Here is a 16487-nt window from a genome sequence, read left to right on the forward strand (position 1 = left end):
ATGGCAGGTTGCAGAGCCGTTTCCAGCTACGGGCTTCAAGACCCAGAAGCCTGCAGCCATGTGAACACACATCCATGCTCCAGCTCACCAGCCTGCTCGCCAGGGATGCTCTGACCCTCAGCATTACCATGTCTGTGCAGGAATGTGCCCCCACCAGCAGTCTGGAGCCCTGCGCTGGTCACCCAGGGCTTCCTCTGCAACGCGCAGGCAGAAGCACGCACCTAGGAACATGACTCACACCTGCAAACCACGGGGGAAGACATTTCACTGGACAACAGATACAGGTCACAAAAAAGGGCATGTCTTAGACCCCACATCTCCTCAAATCCGAGGTGCTGTTCCCTGGACTATGCCAAAGCATTTGTCTGCCTCCAGAAATCACAGCCCTGAATGTCTCTCTTTACTCTTCTGCCGTCCTTTCAAAAGACAGAAGATGCAAGACAAAAGCAGCAGCACGTGCTTTTGCTCTGCAAAACAGAGGACTGTCCATCACCAGTTCTTTCCTTACAGAGGAACCAAACTGCTCCCTGGAGATGTCTCTCCCAGAGGCAAGAGAGAGGGTGTCCTGGCCACCAGGAGAGGTAAGCCCGGAGGGGGATTCCAGCCAGCGAGTTCTTCCACACCGCGTCAGAGAAGCCGGGGCTCTGTGAGCCCCACGGTGTGGTGCATGGCTAAGTGCTCACCTGGAAGAAAGGAGCGCTCAGCTCCAAAGACCAATACCAAACCGGAATATTTTCTGCTCTACTTCTCATATAGGTCATCTACAATTCAAAAAAGGATTGAAGAAAGGGCAATTATAAAACCCTTAATGTACTACTAAAATATTTATGATAGCTCAGCTTCCCAAAACTCAGATATCTTTGGATGACTAAATACACACTTCCATTATGCAGCGAACCACAAGGTATCTGCCCAGAACTGCTAACAATAGCATGAAGTACCTTGAATGCATTTGATTCTAAAAAAAGATATATTGTCAAATAAATGGACTAAATTCAGCTCTAAATTCATGATACTGTAGGCATTCATTGGGACTGAAATCTGTAAATCTCTCTTTATATTAATTGTCTATTTTAATCAGCACTAATTGAAGATATTTTTTCCTCTCCTTAAGAAAAAGAGTGAAAAAAGGGTTTATCAACAACAACTTACTGGGTTTGGAAATGCTGTTCAAGGTGACCGCGTTGCACGACCTCTGAGCAGTGTTCTGTGAAAGGGCAGCTAACCATTAGCTTGTCCAGGAGGTTATTCACTAGTATGCTGGACTTCCTGCACGTCTGGAGAATCACAAGCTTGCGGTCCATGGGGCAGAAGTCCTTTTCCACGAGGAAGTTTGTAAGACAGGCTGTGCAGAAGGTGTGACCACAGAGTGTGTCTAACGGCTGAAGCAAAGGTTGCAGGCAAATGTGGCATATCAGATCATCATCTACTTCTTCGGTATAGCTGTACAAGTGGTTTTCTTCTGGTAAATGCGCTTGGCCGCAGGTGACACAGAGTGGCGGGGAGCTATCCTCCATTTCTTCTTCTTTCTGGCTCATAATCAGAATTGATGTAATTCAAAAGAGGGCAGACGGAAATACCCGACCTGTTTTCTATTCGTGAGAGCCGCAGCAAGGCTTGTGTGCCATCAGATCTGTGGGGAAGAAAGCCAAAGGATTATGTTCTGGATTGTTTTCTCTTACCGTACTTACAGTATGTATCTGGATGTGAAGTACTCTAGCAGGTTTTAGGGAAGGATTGCATCTTTGGGATAGGAGGGTGAAGCAAAGAAGTGGAAAAAAAAATAAAAGAGAGAGAGAGTTAACTCCAGGGACGACTTTTCCTTTAAATCTAGCTCAATTTACACAACTACTCTCATTGTAAAGAAAGCTATCGAAATAGGAAGAATGCTACAGGCATTTAATGGTTGAAAACTTTAAATTAGCATATAATTGCAGTTCCAGTCAGCTGATTTTGTGGTCACATTACTTCTGCTGGAAAAGCAGCATCATGTGTAGGCAAACATTGCAAGACTGTATGCAGAAATACAGGTAAGAATAATGAGCCACCTGCTCAGCACAGCGAGGGAAAGCAGCAACTTCACCTAACACACACCAGCGTACAGACACTGTACACGCAGCCGGAGGGAGGACACTGGGGGTCATGAGGATTTAGAGCTTGGGACCCTCTAGACCATCCTCTTCCCACAGCAGCAATGGATCTCTCCGATTTTCAAAACCGTTGAACACAAGACCCCATCTTTTACATTATGCATAATGGTGTTACAGACAGCAAGAATGAACTTCGGGGAGAGTTCAGTTCTCCACTGTCATGTCTCGGGGACCTGGGACCTCGCATTCAAAGCTTGTCTGCTTATCCCCCCATGGCACTGCTCTGGATGCCTCAAGTCAAGCAGTTATAACCATCTGCACCAGCATAACCAGCTGAAAACTTCATTTTACTTCCCAAAGCACCAAACACCTCACGCGCTGAAGTGAAGTCCACAACACGATGCCAAATACTGTATCACTCAAAATTAGGTCTATTCCCTTCATAATTTGTATTACAGAAACCCAGTGTGTCCCTAACTACAGACCCATTTAGTTAGCTCTGGCCAGAGCACCTGCCTGCTGGTATTTTAAAGATGTAAACTCTGTGGGTGGCAGCAAAACTGAAGAGCGGTTTGTAGTTTTTACTTGATGAACCCCAACTGCTCGTTGGAGCACTTATGTCTCATTACATCTATGCTTATTTTGATATACTGCTTTGAAAATAAACATGAAGATATAAAATATGGAATGGCCTAATTACTACTCTTCCTTGAAAATGTAAATCTTATTTGCTGCTCTGCCGTAACACTGTACCCTTGCTCCCAGCTTGACTTAATTTGCTGAGACAATGTGTCAGCCTCAGACACCCACGTTTGAGGGCAAATGAGGGAAAGAATAAAAACAAATCTGACTATGACAGAGCACATTTTCATATAAAATAAAACCTTATTTTTATGCAAAGCTCATGGGCTCTAAAGCTGAGAAATTGAACTTTAACATGGCAGGGTTTTTCTGACATAAGGGTAAAATGATAGCCACTCTAACTCTAACCAGATGCTTAAATGTCAAACATTCACTTTAATGCTTTGCTAGATCCTATTCTTACATAGCAATTATGCTGAGTGGCTGTATAATATTTTTTGCTTGCAAGGCTAAGTTCTGCATAAGCTCTGTATCCCGATTAGCAGCAGCTTCATTTGAATTAAAATCATCACCTATTAGAATTCTTGCAAATATTTAAAATACTCTATACTGCGGCAAATATTTCCTTTTGTAAAAACATTCACCAGAGCCTTATGAACAGCTCTTTGTGAAGAAAGGAATGTCTTTCTATAGTGCAGAAAACAGCTCTACTTACTATCTTAACATAGGAATTAAAACCAGTATTATTTGGTTCTACTAAGGTGACACACAGTAAAATGAAACAAGAGAAAAGATGATCATGAGGCTGAGGTGGAGACTGTTTGGGCACGGCAAATGACTCCTGGTAGGCAGCTCTTAGCTAACTTCTCGACAAAATGGGGTGGCTGTGAGCTGGTGTTTGATCTACCAGTAGCTGTGTTTTGCAGAGTGAGAGGGAAAGTGTTCAGCTGATCTCCACATCCCTCGCTCATGGAGGGAGCCCATCCAAACTCAACAGGGCCTCTTGCAAGAATGGCAATACACAATTGGGGAATTTGTGGGATTGTGGCTTTAAAAATAGCCATAAAATGAATTAGAAATCAATAAGGCATGACAAAAATAGCCTTGCTTTATGAACTTTGTTCTTTCCTACATTTTCGAAATGCCTTGCACCAGGGGCAACCAGGGGAGCGGGCAATATCATGTTGTTTCTCCGCTCTCCTGCCACGTCCTCCTGTACCAGCACAGGTGGACCCATGTGGGTGCTCTCCCCACGCACCACGCACCAGAATACGGCCAACCCCAACATTTTGTTGCCTCCTGGATGTTCCCAAGGACAGAAACTCTTGCTTCCTGCTGGCAGGAGACCCGATGTGCGGCTCCCACCAGCGAGCCTGCTGAAAGCTGGACCCAAAGCCCTGCTCTGAGGCAGGAGCAGCCCACAGGAACAGGAACACGAGCATCCGAACAGCCCCCTCCCAGCCTCGTGCCCTAACCCTGAAAGTACCGATCCTCCGCTCCCACATGTACAACACATCAACTCCCCTGATACAAATTAGGTACAACTGGAAATGGTGCTACAGCTCCGAAGCGACTACAATTATTTCCACGATGACAATGGAGAAAGGGAGGCATCGCTGCCTGTTGTGGTTTAACCCTGACCAGCAACTAAGCCCCACACAGCCGCTTGCTCACTCCCCCCCAGTGGGATGGGGGAGAGAATTGGAAGGGTAAAAGTGAGAAAACTCATGGGTTGAAATAAAGGCAGTTTAATAGGTAAAGCAAAAGCCGCGCACACAAGCAAAGCAAAACAAGGAATTCATTCACTCCTTCCCATAGGCAGGCAGGTGTTCAGCCATCGCCAGGAAAGCAGGGCTCCATCACACGTAACGGTTACTTGGGAGGACAAACACCATCACTCTGAACATCCCCCCCTTCCTTCTTCTTCCCCCAGCTTTATATGCTGAGCATGACGTGATATGGTATGGAATATCCCTTTGGTCAGTTGGGGTCAGCTGTCCCAGCTGTGTCCCCTCCCAGCTTCTTGTGCACCCCCAGCCTGCTCGCTGGTGGGGTGGGGTGAGAAGCAGAAAAGGCCTTGACTCTGTGTCAGCACTGCTCAGCAAGAATGAAAACTTCTCTGTATCATCAACACTGTTTCCAGCACAAATCCAAAACAGAGCCCTGTACTAGCTACTATGAAGAAAATTAACTCTACCCCAGCCAAACCCAGCACACTGCCCTAAGGCCGTGCTCTGCAGCAGCAAAAATGATGAGAGAAGCCCCAGCAGACGCAAAGCCAGACTGTCCTGGCCACATTACGGATACTCTTTATGAACCTGACGTGCTAGTAATGCATTGCTAGTGAAAAAGTGCAGGTGCAGGGAGTTGTACCTGAATTTTACAATGTTTACATAAATTACAAATACTTGCTACAGCGCAGGGAAACAAAACCATACATGTTAATTAGTAACAGGCATTGAATTTTTAGGAGGACTTAATTCAAGTCCTATGGCTTCTGTTATTTAGAAAATTTAGATGAGATTATAACATAAATTCTGGAAAAAAAAAAAGAAAATCTATCAGCTTCTTCTGACTGATCTGGTCCATGTTCACCCATAACGAACCTTCTTAAATTGCTGGACATATCAAGCAATGAAATGATCGACGTCTGTCTTTGGGAGGTGATTATACCACCACAGGAGTTAGCACGGAGGGCGTGAGATGGAGTTGTCACACAGATTCGGTCAGAGCCAGACGTTGTTTGCAATGTTTGCAGTCATTTGTATTTTTAACATTTATACGCTGTCATAACAAGCTACATAATTAATTTCATGTCCTTTTAGGAAGCTTAAAGCCTTGGTGTTAAGCTTTGTTAACGGTTCCTCTTGAACAACGTAGAAGAGAGGGAAAAGGGGATTTAAAATTGATCTGCTGATAACCAGTGCGTATTTCTACTTCTATTAACTATGAACAATAAAATACACTTTGAGCAAGTGTACAGGTAGATGGTAAACCACAGCTAAGTGAAAAAAGGCAATTATTACCTGGCTGAACATCTCTTTTTTGAGGCCCGTGCCTGGGGGAGGAGGAGAGGGGAAATGAGGGGGAGGAATCCTATGTCCATCTGTAGTTGGTGTCAACACCATTGGCAACCTCAACAGGGCAAGGATGTCACCCTGGCAGTCTCACGCTGGCTTACAGCAAGAGCCATATTTACAGGGATCGGTTGCTGCATGGATGATTATTGGCAGGAGGAGCTTTTAGAGGTGGTGGTGATGCCATGCCCAAGAAGACGACGCCAGCGTTTGCCGCTTCGCTGCTCTGCAGGAAGTTTTCAACAATTTGGGTCCCAGATTTAGCATAATTGTACTGCACCTAGCACAGCTTGGCTTAGATAAATACAATTAAAGACTGATTTGTAAGAATTTCACAGTGTTGCGACAGTGTAGTAAGTCAAGCTCCTGCCCAAGGCACAGAGCTGAAGCACAGGAATATAGTGCAAATGATGAAGGAAGAACATAGTCATCCTGGATATTCATATTGCCAAGCTTTCAGCCACAAGCTGGAATGAGAGTGGTCACATTAGGGCATGAAATAACCCCCAGGGCTGTGACCACAATGAAAGCCAGTATCATGGTAACACATTTTTTTTAAAAGTTACCCAACAGACTGCACCGCTTTGAAGGAGTTTGCATCTTACGGGTCTTTACTGCTTAGGAATTTGCAGCCACTGGAAGCGTTTAAGAGAATAACAAAACGAACCCAGGCAAAAAGCATGGGCAGTAAACATGGAGAGTAGGTAGAGAGAACGCCTTTCATCTCCTTGCACAGCCAAGCCTGTAGTTGTCCCACCCCAATGAAGCATTTAAGCAACCTTAAGCTTAAACCCTGACTTACCATCACAGTTACACTGGCAGCAATGTAGGAAGAGGAGGGCTCGGCGAGCAGAGTGGCAAAGCCCCACTGCCTCCGCCCAGCCACACTGTCAAATATTAACCCAGCGGTTCAGGAGGCTGCCCTTGGAAGTAGCGTGGTACAAAATAGAAGAAGCTTCAAGTAGCAAAAAATGAGCAACCAAGGCAAAAAGAGAAAGAATTAAGTGATGAAAGATAGTGAGGAGGCGGCTAACACAGGAAGGAATAAACAGATGCCCAAAGCCCAGAAAAACAGTGATGTGGAGCCTGGAAGGGCAGCAGCAGGCTTAAATCCCAAATGGTGAAAGACAAGCCCGTGAACGGGCGTCACTGGAAAATGAAGGAGTAACACAGATGAGCTGCAAAACAGGTAGAGGAATTTAGCTCCAGTTGCTCTGAAGTAGCATGGCTCGGGGATAATGAAATCCTCAGGGTCAAGGGAAAGGGTGGCCAGCATGCAAAGGGAAAATGGATTCTGAATAGTACAGCAAGACTGCTAAATATTAGTTGGTTTTGTTTTGCTTTTTCTCTCTGTGTATTTAAGTAACACATTTTATTAATCCTCTTGTTTTATTTTTGGACTCTAAGCACATGCATAACAAATCCTATATCCGCTGATTAAAAGGGGATGCCTTTTCATGCCCCGTTTCTCTGCCGCACAACCCCATAGGAGGTAAAGGTACTACCGACAGAGCTGTCATGCTCTTCTTAGCTGGACTGTGATAACAAAGTCATGCTGCATTCTTCCCCCAGCCCCTGCAAGGACTATTATCTCCTATGAACGTGTGCCTCTAAATGAGTGACGGCCATCCTTTAACGTGGTTCAGCATGGCACTGTATGGCCAAAGGGGCTGGTCTGCAGGCATGTAAGGAAACCGCTCTGTGACAGCAGCATTGCCAGCTGCTAAGTAAAGTTACAAGCTCATTATTCTTCCAGAGATGCTTTTACCTGGCCTTCCTTTCACCACACTAGCTGTGAGCATGCTGCAACCAGCATCTGCCTTTCTTGATACTCGGCTGCTTTTGCTGAGAGCCCGGAGACTGCCATCTTGCTTGTTAATGTTAAAAAATACCCACATAAAATTGCTAGGAGACTCGGCACCTTTCACAGTCACAAAATTAACTCTTTAATGAAGCCTCAGCCCAGCTGCCAGTGGCTAGACTTGGGCGGGTCAGGAGATGTGGGCATTGTCCCCATCTAGTGGCTCACCCACACTGGGGAGAAGAGTGGATCGCAGCCAGGAGGGAGCAGAGGTCCTCCTTCACCCTCTGGCAAAAGCTCAGAACCCTCAGGTTATGCAGGATTAGATGTGACAATACTCAGGAGCGCGTAGCCCTTACTACTCCTATGAGAATCCAGGTTACAAAATCACTCCACCTATTTCATAGTCAGGGTTTTATAATGAGGCATCGGGTTGAATGCTTATACAAAACTATTTGCCATTAGTTAGAGAAATTTTAATGCTGTTTTAATTCATTATCTTTCATGAAACTGTCTTTCCTGGTAGCAGGCTTCCCAGCTTTCCCGTTACTGTGTTTTGTACCACTAACTGCTTCTCTCCGACTGAAGTTTTTTCTAGATTACACTGACTTTACCGTTCAAGGTAGTACTTATTTTGGAGGCCATTGGGCAGCCTGTTTGTTTCACAATACTAGACAACAGTTGTGGAAAACATTATAGAGTGACCCATACTCCAGTAATACCTATTATACAGTATTTTCCATCCAAAAAGACAGTGATTCACATTCCAAAGATCTGGCTAAAAAGTATCATATAATAATTTGCACCAACCTTGGCATAGCTGCACTTAAGGCCAAAGGGGTGAGTCAGTCTGCCTAGATTTGAAACTTTGTTCAAAGGAAGGTTATAAAACACTAATGTGCCTAAAACCTTATCATCACATCTTAGGACAAGCGTTCCTCCTATGTGTATCTTTCTCTCTCTTTTTTCCCCTTTTTTTTTTCCCCCTTATTTTAAAATCTGTTCTACCTACAGAAAAGTCACAACATTTTCTTTCTGCCTGAGGCGTAATCAGTAGTAGACGATCTCCAACAAAGGTTTGTTATGGGCAGAGGTGAGATGCATACCTCCAGGTAAAAAGTCAGTAGCTGGAGAAGCGTTGGGGATCCCGGAGATATCGATTTAGCAGATAAGAATTCAGCTTGACTTTTAAGATTATAGGAAAGACTGTTAGAGCTGTCTCTTAGAGGAAAATAATTGTATTTAAAAGTTCAGCACATCAGTACAGAATGTCTCTGAGACAACAAACAGGAGCTCCAAAACCTCTCCTCTGCCTGGCCCCAGCTTTAAGACAGCTGTTTTTTCAAAGTTATTATTAGTCAAAAAGGCCTTCTCAGAGCTTATAACAATCAAAGCACTTTGCAGAGCCTTTAGTGATGAAAGGCATTTCCAACTGAATAGAAAAATCCAACAGTACAGTAGGTGAATAATCCCGGCTTTTTAAGTTGTAGCTCAAGCTGTGAAACCTAACAGAAATGTCATACTGTGCCTGCAAGCACAATAACTTCAAAAACCAGAACCAGATTATTTGAAAAAAAAATGGTTTTCCCTGTGGCTCATGCTGGAATTTACAGAATAAACCAATGTTGGAAAAAGTTTTTTGTTGTGGAATTATGTATCTGAAACATCTGTTAGGAATGTATGGAAATATATTCTGCTTTTTCATGTGTCTCTCGCACACCCACACAAACCTGAACTGCTCTTTCTGACGATTTCATGGATACAAAACTTTACTCAGCATGTTAAAATGAAAAAATTCAGCCCAGAAGTAATTTGAGATTGTTAGGAACAGCTGGACAAGATTTGAATGAGGAGAAGATTTGAATAAGACAGTACATATCCGCAGGTTAACCTACCCACACTACAAGGAACATGTCCTATGAATGAACTCACCTTAGCAGAAGGTAGTATTTCTGAGAAGATTTGTTGCTGGCATGCCTCTAGTTGCCAAATACTATGTTGGTTGGTTCTGTTTCTTGCTTTTTTCAAAGTTCAGTAAACCCGGACTTGGACCAACAGCTTATGCCAGAACTACAAGCTCAGACTCCAAGTGCAAAGATGAGTTGTAGCAAAATGGGCAGGCTGTGGGTAACTGCTTCTCAAAGGCACACGGTCTACCTGCTCAAAGGAAGTCAATCATGTGGCTGAAGCCAGACTGTGTAAGCAATTATGATCGACTCCTAAAGTGCTTCCTAAACATGTGCTCATCCTAATTGACATAATAAATGTCATCGGCATTTCACATACTAAATTATAAAATTGCCTTGCTAGTTATGTAACAAAAGGTGCGTAACCGCTCTGATTTGGCTGATTGCTCCGGCTGACTTTGGCAAGACTGGCAACCTCACAAATACCACAAGCTTGCTTCCAGCCATTTGACCAAATCACAAAACTCTATTTGTGTGGCTGGATAACCACGTGCTCCAGCTGCCTTTCGAGATGCTGGTAGCTAGGAATAGGTACAACAGTCCATGCAAACCTCGTGAGGGAGTGCATCCTCGGTCCTTGCTCCAGGTGTGGCTGGTGTGTCTCTGTGATGGGGGACACGTGTCTGCCCACCATCCTCCTGTGTTTCAGAGCAAGGAAACGTGGGCCTGTGGACCACTCTGGAGTTATGGGGTGCTCCAGCCACATGCTCCTCAATCCAGACAGCCTAACCCCCAGGCATATACGGACCCACACTGGGTACATTGCAACAGTGAGACATTACACAAAAACCTTGCCACTACAGAGTAAAGTGCAAAATTTGGAATAAAATGCATTTGCTTTAAAATAAATAAAATTAAATAAAATTAAATAAAATTAAATAAAATGCTATGCACCTTCAGCATGAATTTGGTTCCTGATATTAACCCCATGACACTGCTTCTACCCTGTTTCCTAAAGAAATAGGGCAGTTCTGCACTTGTTCTCTCTCTCTCTGTGAGACTCTTTGTTCATCCCTGCTCTTTTTCTCCCCAGTACTTTTTGGATCCATTTTTCTATTCCAGCCCACTCTGACAGAATGGCAGAAGCCTCCATATACATTAAATTATCACAATTACCATGAGAATAGGTGACTGGGTAGGAGAGAGAAAAAAATTAATGTTCCCACAAAAAGCAAGTCTGCAGAGTGAACCCAAACCATACTGGATACCAACGAAGACAGGCAGGAAAAAGGAACTATGCATAGTCAGCCCTCAAGAAAAACCGACGTTGGAGCTACACCATATTAGACAAAGCCACGGGGAAATAGCGTTCACTAATTCTTCTGCCCACTGAATCCCAATATGTAATCCAAAAAGCTTGTTCTCCTTCCCTTCCCCACTTCCAGCTTCCATGCCTTACCACACACAGCAGCACAGGCACTGAGACGGCCCATACCGTCAACGGAGGTACCTACCTGAACAAAAAGCTTTCTCCCTAGGCATGCCCCTTGCTTTCTGGCTTCCTAATGAGTGGATGCACTTTTTACTACGCTCCCAAGGCCAAATGTACCCAGCCTCTTTGAGAAAAGCAAGATATCCTTTCCTCCGCCATGCATCGTTCAGCTATTTTCCAAGCTGGCCTAGCTGAAAGAGCACAGCAAAACTCCCCGTGACCGTGGTCTATCAGGGGAAAAAATGACGCTCAATGTGACTGCAAGCTGCTACCAGTATGCAAGGGTAAGGGGCTTAGGGGGTACTGGGGAGCAGGGAAAAGGGGTTGATCATGCTTGGGGGAGATGGAAGGCACGGCTAGATGGTGGCACCTTGGTTGCCAGTGGTGCCCATTTAGTCTCAGAGAAGACTTGCTTGTCCTGATTAAAATGTTTTGCTCACCACGCCTTTAAGATTCTGTGTCTTCAGACAGCAGGTAAGTAATCTCATTGACTTCCCAATCTGTGGGACCAAGAACATTTACCAAAAATCCCACACCCACCCTCAGCACCCTCTAAAATGCTTTAAAGTAGCTTTTATTCCTTTTGTGGTGCAAACTCCATTGTGGTTTTGCAGGATGACACTTATGTTGGTAAGGATGAAGAATGACCTGCCTATCTCACTCGCAGCTTCGTGACATGTGAGGGGCTCAGCTAGCACTAACGCATCCCGAGAGCACCTGTACGTCCCCTGTTAGATGTTCACTCTGCACAGACAAACACAACACAACACAAAACCGCTGCAAGAGCTACAGCATCTGCACAAACAACCCGGCATGTCAACCACGTGTCCTCCGTGCGGGCCTGCCCTACTTAACTTGAAAACAGCAACGCAATACGTAAAGCGAAATGCATGGGAATGTGAAAATCTTGACTTAATACAGCTTCACAATAAGACTTAATCTCTCTTCACAATCCTCTCCCAGGGCCCCAAGTGGGTCAGCAGGGAAGGTGGGCGATGCTACCTCTCTGCCCCCCTCAGCACCAAGGGTGGGAAGAGCTGCTGAAGAGGGAACAAAAGGGCAGGGGCAGAAAGCAGTGTGGAGGACTTCTGCCCCGGAGGACATTGAAGCCTTACACTTCACCCTGCCTCCCACGGCCACGGTGTCTGCCACCCTCAGACCACACAGCATCTTCTCACATGTGACCACGAGATAATATTTAATAACTACAAAGCGCAGAACATGTGATGGATAACCCTGCTAATAACACGTAATGAAGTAAGACATGCTTTAATTACACTGTGCCTTTACAACTGCTCCTCTGATCCAGGAGTCTCTTAATGCTTGACAAACTACTTAATGAGTTGTCACAACACCCTGCAGGGACCTTTTTTAGGAGCAGCCCGCAGCGTGGTTAGGTGAGCAGGGGAAGGGGCAGCTGGCTGCCTCCATGCTGCAGGGCCGAGCTCCTGTGATGCCAATGCCCAGCCTCCATCACAAGAGTCCTTATGCAGCAATGTGGCCATAGAGATGCTCTCAGACCTGATCTGAGGGAAAGCCCTCACAAACTCTTGACTTCTAGGACTGCATCCTCTGCTTCATGAACATGGACCCACAGGAGGACAGCAGCAACTTGCAGCAGCTGGCTCCCCACTGTGACTAGTCTAAGCAACAGAAGCAAATGCTTTAGGTAAAACATCCGGCCCATTGCACTCAATGGCAAAATTAAGCAAATTCAATGGAGCAAGGACTTAATCATCTATATGTCAGTTCTACTTATGTTGCACCTAACTCCAGTACTATAATTTATATATAATTATAATTATTAAAGATTATATATTTAATCTATAATTTAAGTTATAGGCCTGTAAATGTCTATAACTTAAATTGTATCTGTATCTTACTATTTCCTTCTCCTGCCACATGAATCCACAAAAAATGACTGAATAAACAAATTCTAACCAGAAAAACAGTCTCTATTGAAGAACTGCATGAAATGGTGACACTCTGCTCTTTAAAATAATGCAAACTGAAAGCATTCCCTGCCACCCAGTCCCAGGGTGACAGCTGCTGGGGCCCAGTCCCATTCAGGAACCTGGAAAAAGGAGGGCACAAGCCCAGGCAGGGTAGTCCACAAGTAAATTTCAACAATTTAGGAGAGCAGTACAGCCCAGAGGCAGCCTCCTAAATAATGGGCAGACACACAATATGCAGCTGGAAACAGAAATTTCAGGGGGCAAGGGGAAGAAGGTGGGATGAGCTTACAGGCGTTTTGCAATGTCGAGTGCTGAATTTCACATTTAAGAAAAATGCACAGTTTAAAAGAGGGAAACTTATTGCACGCTGAAGAGGCTGAACCCAGCAGTCCAACTACTGTGGTCTGACTATCAGTTTTCTGGTGCTAACACTGGTTACTTTTTGGGTCTTGAACAAACAGCATACTGTCTTTCACTCAGTTATCTCTCTTATGAAGTAGTGCTGACAGTGCCCATTTATGTCTGCTGATAGTCCTTATTGCTTATTTAGGAGTGAGCTGTGCACTAGAGCTTATAACCATCTTCCGAATGGAAAGGACTGGGGAAACACAAAGTATTCGAGGAGGAGTGGAAGCAGCTCTCTAGCTAAGGCTGTGCAATAGTTTCCATTCCAGGGCACCCTTCTGTAGCAGGATAATGACCAAGATCCCTGTCCAACAAATGTCTTGGCAAATAAATTTTGTTTATTATAGTGACAAAGTCCTCAGCTACCAAAACAGATCCTCTAGAGCCTGGTTCTGCCCTCATCTGCTCAGTGCTGGGAAACAGCATCCCTGAGTATGGTACTACTCACTGGACTTGATTCATCACTGCTTTAATTGGGGCTTTGTGGGAACTCCCCGATAAAGTCCATTTCTAATTAACATGCATGTGTTGCTGATGGCCTTGTAACATTCTCCTTAAGATGAAGAGGCTTACTAAGGTTTTGTCATCCAGGACACGCGAGTGACACCAGCCTGGGAAAGATAGTTACGTTTGTGGCTGAATTAGTATCAGAACCGGTTCTGTGGGTGGGGAGACCAATCGTGTGCTGCTTAATTCCGTGATGAGAAACCAATTAGGAATTACCTGCTCAAACTGTTCTGCTTCCTGCATCCTTCCACACGGTCAGATGTGATCTGCTGCATGCAGGCAGGCAAGGGGATTTTTTTAATTCTTTGAAAGTCTTCCTACAAGTCATAGCTATTTCAGTGCCTCAGACCCTTTTTGACTGGATCTAAACTGTGATATTCTTTTAAATAGCAGTAGTATGATTAGATGACTCCTCAGACTGAAACTATGAAAAACCAAAGCTATGCTACAAGATACTTTCCAGCACTGAGTTCTACTTGCAAAATCCTGTGTGAACTGATACAGTTAAATACATAGTACAAAGAGCTACAAAACAAACAAACAAACAAAACAAAACAGCTTTGAAGGAGAACAGCAAATAACAGCATCACCCATATTTTTTAACATCAGCATCTCAACAGTATCTACACTATGTAGCTGTAGGCATGGAAAGAAAAAGAATAGGGAAAATACAAGCAAAATATGGACTAGAATTATATCCAAAATCAGATCAAAATTTACCTGCTTTCAGACAAGCCATTTTCTGAAAAGATGCATCAATCCAGACAGAGAAGCAGCCATCATCCCTTAATAAGAAATTACTGGCACATGGAAACCATTGTTTTATTAAGGCTCTTTGTTTTACTAAGAATGTTGCAGGTGTATTGAAGTAAAACTGGAGGACCAAGGAGGGAGTTGCCAGGAGCTGCTAGACAGGTAGGAAGTTTCAGGGTGTTTAGCTCCTTGATTTCCTTGTAAAGGAGTAATTGATGTTTACTCAGAGGGGTGGCAACTGTATGCAGTTGGAGGCGGTTGTACGCGACAGGAGCTGCCAACTAACCGTTCCCTGAACATTTACTGAAGGTGAAAGTCTCTGCTTCTGTGTTGAGTCCCCTCGAATCACATGATTCAGGTAATGATCTTTTTTACAGATTCAGCTTGAGCCGTTGGGGAAAGCCTCAGAAAGATCAACTGCATCTTTGCGCATCCCCGTTTCTAGGAGCAAAAATTCAAGAACTGGACGTGCACTGGAAACAAGTGCCAAGTCAGGCAGCCTTGCATGATACCAGGGTCTGGCCATTTTAGCCAGAGAGGGGCCTCATTAGCTCCCCAAAAGGCTCTGTCCACAGAGTCCCTCAGAATGAGCCGCAGGCCTCCGTCTGCCCCTGCAGTGAGAGGAGCCAGGCAGGCCGGGCGGCAGCACCCAGCCATGCAGACGGGACTGACAGCTCCAGAAATACCAGACTGCTTCCCTCCAGCAGCCAGCCTGGAGGAGACTCTCTGCATTTGAAAGCCTTTACTAATTTACCTTCCTGCTGGAAACAATGTTGCTTGATTTCCTGGTTTGCAGTGAAATGAAGCTAATCTATCATCTCATCCTGTGTGCAAGATTTATTTGCGTTTTGCAAAAGAAAAGCTATGCTGGGGGAAGACGCCAGCGCCTTCAAACTTCTTCCAAAAGACAATTCAATTTTCTCTCCTGATAGACGATCACAAGCCAGAGCCAGGAACATTCCTCTTCCCAACTCTGTGCTACAATGAAGTCCTGATGCAGTTAATGCTCCAACACATGGGCTTGGAACAGCCTTCCAAAAAGCAGAACTCATGTGAGTGAAGGGGAGGACACTTGTATAGGACCATGAACAAGTAAGAGAAATTAGCAGCAGGAGAAAGAATATTTTCAGGTGGCAAGAAAAAGATAACGAAGAGACAAGCTTCCCCAGATTGATTCAATTTATATTTTTGGAAAATATACATAGGCTCTGAGGTTTGGGGTGGAAGAATATAAAATAGCAAATTAGTAACAGATCACTTCCTTAAGAGGAATTTTCAGTCTCTGGAAAGTGGATGGGAGTATTGAGGATACAACTCCTCGCAAGGCAGCAGCTTTCCAAATGCCTGACGGTGAATCCTGGCTTTTATTTACAGATCAGCATTTGTGCTTTTCCAACAACAGCAGATAATAGACAGTGCTGTTTCAATAAAGTGGTGGAGCTGCCTTGATATTGTTCTGCATGAACCTGAATGAGCAAATGAAAAGCGCTTTGGAGGGTGGGATGAACAGGGAGCTCCGTTTCTACAGGAGGCTGTAGGAAAACAAGTGCCTTGTGTAGTGCCCAGTACAGTCATCTAAGGTATTCTTGCCTTTCCTGCTGTTGGAGGAACCCTTTCCTAGTCATCAGGCACCCGGGGAAAGCATGAAATACAAGTCTAATATGCACAACTTTCCTGTTTTTTATGTTTTTCCTTGGTAGATGCCAAAGCAGCCGAGAGCTTGATGCAAGCAGTCCATCCCTAGTCATTAAAAACACCCTAGAACATTCTTAGCTTTAAACATTTGAATGGGTCCTGCTGATTTATGTCCTTGGACCTCTTGTCTACCAAGTACTTCAAGTATATACTTCAGTGTGTGAGGATGTCCACATAGCCTCCTCGCAGTCCTGGGTTCTGTGTTGGCACATCTGTGCATATA

At 44.6% G+C, this 16487-nt stretch overlaps 1 protein-coding gene across 3 annotated transcripts in view; it reads right to left on the bottom strand.

Annotated features, from left to right (window-relative positions):
- Positions 1-9672, bottom strand: part of LNX1 (ligand of numb-protein X 1) — a 78842-nt gene extending 69170 nt beyond the window's left edge. For 2 of the 3 annotated variants that reach the window (XM_076336249.1, XM_076336247.1), the window contains exons 1-2: positions 6552-6591; positions 1153-1633 (exon numbers count right to left, since the gene is read on the bottom strand). In XM_076336249.1, coding sequence (XP_076192364.1) covers positions 1153-1538 — 386 coding nt within the window. In that variant the 5' untranslated portion in view covers positions 1539-1633; positions 6552-6591. Of the gene's footprint in view, positions 1-1152; positions 1634-6551; positions 6592-9482 lie in introns of those variants that run through there. The other variant, XM_076336248.1, reaches the window with a different exon arrangement.
- Between the last annotated feature and the right edge of the window lie 6815 nt (positions 9673-16487).

Source organism: Aptenodytes patagonicus, chromosome 4 (assembly GCF_965638725.1).
Source record: "Aptenodytes patagonicus chromosome 4, bAptPat1.pri.cur, whole genome shotgun sequence".
In the NCBI taxonomy this organism is placed as follows: domain Eukaryota; kingdom Metazoa; phylum Chordata; class Aves; order Sphenisciformes; family Spheniscidae; genus Aptenodytes; species Aptenodytes patagonicus.